The sequence below is a fragment of the Hyperolius riggenbachi genome, chromosome 12, assembly GCF_040937935.1.
Source record: "Hyperolius riggenbachi isolate aHypRig1 chromosome 12, aHypRig1.pri, whole genome shotgun sequence".
Classification (NCBI taxonomy): Eukaryota; Metazoa; Chordata; class Amphibia; order Anura; family Hyperoliidae; genus Hyperolius; species Hyperolius riggenbachi.
In genome coordinates this window covers 30,148,745-30,158,369 of record NC_090657.1, presented here as the reverse complement: position 1 = coordinate 30,158,369, position 9,625 = coordinate 30,148,745, and the positions used below count along the sequence as shown (strand labels likewise).

Sequence of the window (9,625 nt, the reverse complement as noted above, 5' to 3'; positions counted from 1 at the left end):
GATACTAGCTGAGTTTGAGAAAATGGCAGAGCACAGAAGACTTTTATTTATCCAAAATAAAAGCATGAACTTTCTTTTTCCGAAAGGACCAATGCTGACTCAGTATTAGATTTTATGATTTATTAAACTGAAATAATCATACACTATAATACAATATTAGTCTCAGCTGCCTCTGTATTGGGGCTGAGCTGGTGGATGTTCTTCAGCTTTGGGGTCCGTCCAGATGGAGGATCTAGGCCGGCTCCTCCTAACATCGCCAAATGTCAGGCGGCACTGGTCCTAAATATCTGCAATAGAAAGAAAAACAAATTAATATGTGCTGTATATATTTTTACAGATTAGATGGTTTGTCTTATTTAAGGAATGAGTGCTGGAAAATATCTCCGGTAAAGGGTCATCACCTAGATGGAACATGATGACCGGCTCTTTCTAACATGGTGCAGCTCATATCAGACGGCTCTGGTCACTTGTATCAGCAAATAAAACAAATGTTACAGGTTAAGGTTTATCTGCAAATGTGAATTACAAGTAATGTGTCATATGAGAGTTGTTGTGCAGCATTATGTTCATTTGTTGTAAACTTCTTTTATACACTTACCCAATCTGGGGCCAGTAAAGGGTAAAGTCCAGTTAAAGTCCATTCCCAGTGGACCACCATGACTGGCTCTTTCCAACAGGCCCGCTGTCAGATGAGTCTGGTCATTGGTAGTCCAGGGTCTGGAGAAGGTCAAGTCCGGTAGAAGCTGTGTCTGACGCGAGGCTCTGGAGAAGTGACATCTACAGCGGGAAGAGAGGATAACAAAGGTCAGAAAACATCACTTGGCAGACAATATAGTAACAACAGTTAATCCACAAACAACTTTATATCTGAACATTGAGCCCCTTTTTTTCCTGTTACCTTACTAGATATTTGTAAGAAGTTAGATGGAGATTAGTTTGGTGCAACACGCTTCACTTGTAATAACTATAGCATATGTAGAAACAGTAAATGATCATTAGAATAGATTTACTATGTTTTGTAACATCAAAATGTAGCGAAGACAAAGAAAATGCTCTTGAAGTTGCTTCCCGTTCAATGCTCCTTTCTTCTATATTAGTCGCTTCTGGTTGGCCTTTTTACATTGGTGGTTAGTATTATTGTACATTTGTGGCAGCACACCCAATATAAACGTGCTGGTAATGGGCTGGATGATGAGCACAAAAGCACACTGACATTGTAACTGGCTGTGAACTGAAATTACACTTCTTTGCATCCATGACAACAGAACTATCTGCACTCTGGTTGGAGTATTGTTGACATGAGACAGACCAGAAACTATCCTCTTGCTGCTGGAGTAATTAACTGCACAATATAGGAGTTTTTGTTTCTTATTTTTAATACCTGGTTGACTAGCAATAACCATTAACACCATTATCTGTTTTTTCTCTGCTAAAGGCCATATGTATTATTATCTACATCTTTCTATATCATATACCGTATTTCGCGCCGTATAAGACGCTCCGGAATATAAGACGCACCCAGGTTTAGAGGTCACAAACCAGGGAAAAAAAGATATATATACTAAACCTGGTGCGTCCATATTCCAGGAGCATCTTATACATGTTCTCCCCCAAATGGTGTCCGCCTGTTTCCCCATGTCCCCTCCTGTGTCCCTTATGTGCCCTCCTATGTCCATTATGTGCCCTCTTGTGTCCATTATGTGTTCTCCTGTTTACCTTTATGTGTTCTCCTGTGTCTCTTTACATGCCCTCTTGTGTCCATGATGTTTTCACCTGTGTCTATACAACCTCCTGTGTCCCATATGTGTGTACCTGTGTCCCTTTATGTGTCCCATATGTGTGTACCTGTGTCCCTTTATGTGTCCCATGTGTGTACCTGTGTCCCTTTCTGTGTCCCATATGTGTGTACCTGTGTCCCTTTGTGTGTCCTCGTGTGTCCCATATGTGTGGCCATTCCCTGGTGCCAAGTGGGTGGTCGCTCTCTCCCCGTGTCTCTGATGCCCGTGCACAAGTGAATCAGTAATGCTCAGGCAGCCGGATCACATACCACATGGCCGCCGCCGCCGCCGGGAACTGCCTCCTGTGTAATGCTGCTGGCGGCTCTTGTCCCGTGTGCCCGCTCGTTCTACTGCATGTCACTCCCCCATTTGCCAATGTAAATATCGGGCAGCTGGCTTCACTATCGCCGCGAGGATTGCAGACCTTGTCCCCCTGTGCGCGGCTGGCTCTATTGAAAGGCTCGTACTGATTGCGTCATCAGTACGAGCCTTTCAATAGAGCCAGCCGCGCACAGGGGGACAAGGTCTGCAATCCTCGCGGCGATAGGGAAGCCAGCTGTCCGATATTTACATTGGCAAATGGTGGAGCGGAGACGCAATAGAACGAGCGGGCACACGGGACAAGAGCCGCCAGCAGCATTACACAGGAGGCAGTTCCCGGCGGCGGCGGCCATGCGGTATGTGATCCGGCTGCCTGAACATGATTCACTTGTGCACGGGCATCAGAGACATGGGGAGTGGGCACACACAGGCAGGGAATCCCCGACATGGCGGCGGTTCATATCGGCGGGCGTTCGGAGGTCGGGGATTCCCTGCCTTTGCCGTATAAGACGCAGGGACTTTTTCTCCCCATTTTTGGGGGAGAAAAAGTGCGTCTTATACGGCGGAAAATACGGTACATATACAATCATGTTAAACTAATGTTTGCCATTAATCCCTGAAATCAATGACTCCCACTGAAAACATTTGTTTTTTATCAATGAAACCATAATGTCCCTTTATGCTGTCAGTGTCAACATAACTATAATAGATGAGAAATTAGACAAGAAAAAATGGAGTACTTACCTGTGGGTAGGTTGTCTGATGGCTTGGATGCTCATCAGTGATGTGGAGAGGAGACAAGGCATGCTACATGCTGAATGGTGTGTGGAGGCTGGATGATTATTCTTGGGGTGGCCTGACATCTGGGTGCATGGGAGCAGTGTGGTAGCTGGAAGCCCATGCAGGGCACACAAACGGGACGTCAGTGAACACGACCTGGTCCTCTGGTGCAAGTGGAACGATGCCTCTTACAGTATAAAAGGGCAGAATTGCATCGTCCTCATCTTGCTGTGGGCAGTGTTGTTGCACTGCAATTGGTGACGGCAGGATGCCAGTCTCCACCTCTTTCCAGTTAATATCAGAAAAGAATGGATGGCTTCTGATGTCACCATGGACTCCCAGCTGTTGGCTCCTGTTTTGACGCAGAAGCTTTTGTAAAAAGTCAGCGGTTTGATCTTCATGCCCTTGGTAGGAAGGCTTTGTTTCTAGTTGTAGCTCCTCCCTTGCCCATGGCTCATCGGCCCATGTGGGTGACATGCTCGAGTAGTCTCCTTTAATCAGGTGGTATAGCATGACACCCAGTGCATACCAGTCCATTGCTTCGGTCATATATTTTGTTTTCTTCACAGCTAGTCCGAAATCCGTGATTTTGATATGTCCATCTGCAGTTAGCATGATGTTATCCTCTTTCAGATCTCGGTGAATGATTCCTTTGCTGTGTAGGAACTGGATGCCACAAACAAGCTCTGCTGAAATGAATTGGAGAGTCTTGAAATCCAGGTTTGTACCCAGGTAGTCAAAAAGGGTCTGTCCTGTGGCCAGCTCCATGACATAGAAGATGTAGTTGTCAGTGTGAAATGCTCCATAACCATGAATGAGGAAGGGGCTCTGGCTAGTGATTGCCAGATATTGTCCCTCATCTAAGTATTCCTGACATCTTAGGAGCATTCTCTTTTTGAGAACCTTGATGGCAACACGTTCTTGACGTACTGCATCTGTTGCAAGCAGAACCTGACCGAAAGCTCCTTCTCCAAGAACATGATGGAAGGTGAATTGGTCTGCTGTTAAAGGAACAGAGGAGGCCTCAAGGGTTACACTGTCTTGAGCCTCCATGTCGCTGTCCATCCTGATTCTCTTGCTATTCTCTGTTTTAGGGCCACTGTCCATTTCTGATCTTTTCCTTTTTTGAGTTCCAGTAAGTTTTCTGAATCTCTTGCTTGGTCCAGCCTTTTCTTCAGATCTTTTTCTTTTACAGGATTCACTGTCCTTGTCGCATCTCTTTGCCCTTTCATGGTTTTCTTCGATCTTTGATGTCTTATGTGACCGACCATGAGGAGGGCTATGGCGTTGGGTAGTAGATCCACGCACCAGTCTAACAATGCGGTCACGAGCATTTCTCATGAAGGCAGCAACTCTGTGCAGAGTGGTCATTGTAGCATTTTCCCTCTTAGTCTCTCTCTCCTCTTCTACCTCTTTGTCCTCCTCCAGGCGCTTGTATGCGTCCAGCTTCTTTCTTCCACTAGAGCCCATGATGGGAAAGTGGAATAGATAAAATCGCAGAAAATCAAATCAGATATTCGCTAAGCTCAGTAAATAACACCTCGCTAGTCAACTGTTCTGATCAACTCTGAGGCCAGGTGCTCAGGAGTCTCCATATATAGCTGAGCCTTGCATTGTGATGTCATAATAAGCTGTGCTCATGATGTCACCGGTCACATGACTGGTGCAGGTGCAGATGGATGTTTGTTATTTTCTTAGTTAGTTTGTTTTTTTGTATTCAAAAGCATTTCCTGAACGGCAGTTGCTAAGCCTAACTGCCACAATAGTAAGATACCAGCCAGCCTCCCAGCCCACTTGCACACTGTTTTGGCAGTTAGCAAATGCTGATCAGGAAATGCCTTTGCAAACAAAAAAAAGAATCCTCCATGAGCAGTGTTTCTTGTGAATTCTCGCCAAAGTGACTTTTGCATCGAAAACATAGTTTTCGATTTCGAGAATTTTTTTAAAAAATTGCTTTTTTTTCGTTTTTAGAAAAATCTATATTTTTACAGTGAAAATGCAAAAAAAAACAAAACAAAACAAAAAAAACATATTACCACAAAAAGAAATGCGAAAAGTGCGACAACACAGAAAAACAATATTTCTACCATGACCATTTTTGCCGCAAAAATGCAAAACATCGATATTTTAGCGCAGACATTTCGGAAAAAATGCAAAAAAAATATCGAACACGATTTCGATGGAATTTTCACTCAGGATCAAAATAATCATTGTTTTCGCAAAAATAAATGCAAAAATAATGTTGGCATTCACTTATCACTGTCCATGAGGAGATGGATTAGTCCAAAACCTGTCAGTTCTGTCAGATATAAACTACTTGCTGCAGTGGTCCTTTAAAAATAAAGGAAAAAAGGTGAATATAGCATGTCAGGTTTCCTATAGCTAATCATCAGAATTCGAGCGGCAATCGATCCGCGTGCATGCGCGGACGAGCGGGGATGCGCCGGCATCGAGTCGCTGGCTCGATCCGGCGCAATAAACGAGCCATGTATGCACGGCATAAGAGATAACGGTGTAACAGAAGGCACCAAAAACGGCAAAATAATTAAATGCTATGGGCCAATTCACACGTTAGTGATTAGCGCTAGATTTTCACGGTAAAACGCATATTTTTTGCTCTACATTTTTGCAATTTTTGAGTGATCGCTATTAGTGCTTTGTTTAAATTTCAACTGCCATCGCTCAAAAAACAGGAAAAAAGAATCACCGGTGAATGCGGCAGTGAGATCACTACCATATACTTAACATTACACTAGCGCTTTTACAATCACCAGCTATCGTGGCAGTGAGATCACTGCCATGCATCTAACGTTATACTAGCACTTTCTGTGATCGCTGTTGATTCTGCGATTATCGGTAAAAGGACGGTTTCTTTGCTTTCTGTGAATTAAGCATTATTTAATAACCATTACTTATGTTTAATTAACCCCCCTGGCGGTAATCCCGACCTGTGCTCGGGCTCCACTTTGTGTGCTAGGAGTGGTAAGTGCAAGCTCAGGTCAGGCTGGCAAGAAATAGCCGCATGCTCACTGTTTCTGGGTCCTGCGCGGGATCAGCGCAGCACAGCGGGACCCAGGCCTCTCCCCCCGGCTATCATCACAGTCTTCGGCCGCCAGGATCCCCATTTCCAGGCTTTTCTTCTGGGGACCCGGCAGCCAATCAGAGCGCGGTGGCGGCGATGCAACGTGATGTCACAGGAAGCGGGGGTGGCACCATTTTTTAAAGTGTCCCTGACTGATTGCGCAGGGCAGAAGAAAAACATAGAAAGATGTGCACTGTATGTATCTGTATGTATCTCTGTGTGTATATATATATATATATATATATATATATATATATGCATTGACCGGGTATGCATTTGGCGGGTGTTGGCTCCGCCCACTTTTCCTAACCCTAGCACACAATTACTCAATTACTTCATGACCACGTTTGTGAGCTTTGCGGTCTTTGCCATCTATAATTTGCATTGAAATAAAATAAATCTGATTGGATGTGGCTCCACCCATTTTCTGAAATTGTACCCCACTCACCCAATGGCTGTACCAGGTACAGGTGATTAACAGTGCAAGAGGCTTGTGTCATTAACAGTGCAAGAATGGCAGCAATTAAATATTCCCCTTAAAAATCAATAGGTGGATTTTGATTGGCTTTTGTAGGCCCCACTCACTTTTCTGAATATTAATCCCAGTCACCCAGTGACCAACTGTGCAAAGTTTGAGAACCCTACCACTCACAGTGTAAGAATTGCTGCAGTTTACATTTTCCCAATGAAATTTGTATTTTTCTCCACCCACTGATGTCCTGACATTGTTTGAGTATGTATTTGGCTGGTGTTGGCTCCACCCACTTTTTCTAACCCTGATACATAATTACTAAGGCAGGGAACACACTTGTCTTTCAGTTTTCTGCGCGCGTTTTTCTGCATACTTTTTTCTGCACCCCAAGTGTGTTCCTATGCAGGAAAATGCGCGCGTTTTTTCACAGCAACTGATGTAATTGATAGAGAAAACTGACAAAATGTGAAGAATCATGATGCAGAATGTCAGTTTTTCTTCTGCGCACGAACAACATATTAAGTGTTAGCTATCCCATTAATTAACATGAGCTCTCAGTTTTTCTGTGCAGAAAACGCGTACAAAAACTGTCAAGTGTATTCCCTGCCTTAATGACCAAGTTTGTGAGCTTTGCGATCTTTGGCATCAATAATTTGCAATGAGATTAAAGAGAAACTCCAACCAAGAATTGAACTTTTTCCCAATCAGTAGCTGATACCCCATTTTACATGAGAAAGACAATGATTTTCACAAACAGACCATCAGGGGGCGCTGTGTGACTGATTTTGTGCTGAAATCCCTCCCACAAGAACCTCTGAAGACCGCGGTACTGCTGGCAAACAGCCACAATGTAACAATGTTCAGAGACAGGAAATAGCTGTTATTAGCTGTCTAACAGCCAGAGCAGCTAGAAACAGCTAAATAACCTGCCCACAGTAACAATGTCTCCATGTAATAAATGTCAGAATGTGAATCTGGGAGAGGAAAGATTTTACAATGAGCAAACACTGACTAAATCATTTATACATAATTATGGTAAAAAATGAAGCACTTTTTTTACTACATTATTTTCACTGGAGTTCCTCTTTAAACAAATCTGATTGTCTGTTTGTGGCTCAACCCCTTTTTCTGAATTTGAGCCCCAATCACCCAATGACCAACTGTGCAAAGTTTGAGAACCCTAGCATTAAGAGTGTAAGAATGGCTGCAGTTTACATTTTTCCAATGAAAATTGTATTTTTCTCCACCCACTGATGTCCTGACATTGTTCGGGTAAGAATTTGGTTGGTGTTGGCTCCGCCCACTTTTTCTAAACCTAAACACACAATTACTCAGTGACAACATTTGTGAGCTGTACAGTCTTTGGCATCAATAATTTGCATTGAAATGAAACAAATCTTATTGGCTGTTTGTGGCTCCACCCCTTTTTTCTGAATTTGAACCCCAGTCACCCAATGAGCAACTGTACCAGGTTTAAGGCTTGTGCCATTAACAGTGCAAGAATGGCAGCAATTACATATTCCCCTTGAAAATCAATAGGTGAATTTTGATTGTTTTTTGTAGGCTCCACCCACTTTTCTGAATATTAATCCCAGATACCCAGTGACCAATTGTGCAAAGTTTGAGAACCCTGCCATTAACAGTGTAAGAATGGCTGCTGTTTACATGTTCTCAGTGAAATTTGTATTTGGCTCCGCCCACTGATGACCCGGTATTGCCGAGTATGTATTTAGCTGGTGCTGGCTGCGCCCACTTTTCCTAACTCCAACACACAATTAATCAATTACTCAATGACCAAGTTTGTGAGCTTTGCGGTCTTTGGCATCAATAACCTGCATTAAAATGAAACAAATCAGATTGGCTGTTTGTGGCTCCACCCCCTTTTATCAATTTAAACTCCAGTCACCCAATGATCAACCGTACCAGGTTTGAGGCTTGTGCCATTAACAGTGCAAGAATGGCAGCAATGAAATAGTCCCCTGAAAAATCAATAAGTATTTGGATGCTGTTGGCTTTGTCCACTTTTTCCAACCCTAACACACAAACACTCAATGACCAAGTTTGTGAGCTTTGGAGTCCTTGGCATTAATAATTTGTATTTTCCCAGTGAAATGAAACAAATCTGATTGGCTATTTGTTGCTCCACCTCCTTCTCTGAATTTGAACTCCAGTGACCCAATGACCAACCGTACCAGGTTTGAGGCTTGTGCCATTAACAGTGCAAGAATGGCAGCAATGAAATATTCCCCTGAAAAATCAATAGGTAATTTTTGATTGGCTTTTGTAGGCTCCACCCACTTTTCTAAATATTAATCCCAGTCACCCAATGACCAACTGTGCAAAGTTTGAGAACCCTGCCATTAACCGTGTAAGAATGGCTGCAGTTTACATTTTCGCAGTAACATTTGTATTTGTCTCCACCCACTTATGACCCCACATTCTTTGCTCATGTATTTAGCTGGTGTTGGCTGTGCCCATTTTCCTAACCCTAACACACAATTAATCAATTACTTAATTACCAAGTTTGTGAGCTTTGCGGTGTTTGGCATCCCCTACTCCTCCAGTCCCTCCAGTCCTTGGGCATTCCCGATCTCGCCCTGTCCTGGCTTTCATCCTACCTCTCCAACCGCTCCTTCACGACCGCCTTCAATGAGTCCTCGTCCACCCCCAACCACCTCTCGGTGGGAGTCCCCCAAGGTTCGGTCCTTGGCCCCCTACTGTTCACCCTATACACATCCTCCATTGGCAAGGTTATCTCCTCCATGGGTTTTAACTATCATCTGTATGCAGATGACACCCAGATCTACCTCCACACCCCTGACATATCCACCACTATCATGGACAAGGTCTCCTCCTGCCTATCAGCCATCTCCTCCTGGATGTCCGCTAGGTTCCTGAAACTAAATCTAGACAAAACGGAATTTATGATCTTCCCACCCCGGCCATCCAGGAACCTCCCAGATGTGCATGTCACTGTTAACCACACTACCATTCGCCCTACCTCTCAAGCCCGCTGTCTGGGTGTCACCCTGGACTCCGCACTCTCCTTCACTTCCCACATCCAAAATCTCCCAAAGTCCTGCAACTTCCACCTTCATAACATCTGTAAGATTCGCCCTTTCCTGACCTCTGCCACCACCAAACTCCTCATCCATGCCCTCATAATTTCCCGCCTTGACTACTGCAATGCCC

General features: G+C 43.9%; 1 protein-coding gene across 1 annotated transcript; it reads right to left on the bottom strand.

Moving 5' to 3' along the window:
* Positions 1 to 611: 611 nt before the first annotated feature.
* Positions 612 to 4,409, bottom strand: LOC137541432 (cAMP-dependent protein kinase catalytic subunit-like). The gene is made up of 2 exons (XM_068262714.1): positions 2,844 to 4,409; positions 612 to 777 (listed from the first exon to the last, which is right to left on the bottom strand). The coding sequence occupies exon 1, from the start codon at positions 4,347 to 4,349 to the stop codon at positions 2,940 to 2,942; it is 1,410 nt and encodes a 469-aa protein (XP_068118815.1). The 5' UTR covers positions 4,350 to 4,409; the 3' UTR covers positions 612 to 777; positions 2,844 to 2,939.
* Positions 4,410 to 9,625: the final 5,216 nt, after the last annotated feature.

Excerpts from the sequence above, each read along its gene's own strand:
- LOC137541432 (XM_068262714.1), bottom strand. The coding sequence starts at position 4,349 with ATGGGCTCTAGTGGAAGAAAGAAGCTGGACGCATACAAGCGCCTGGAG.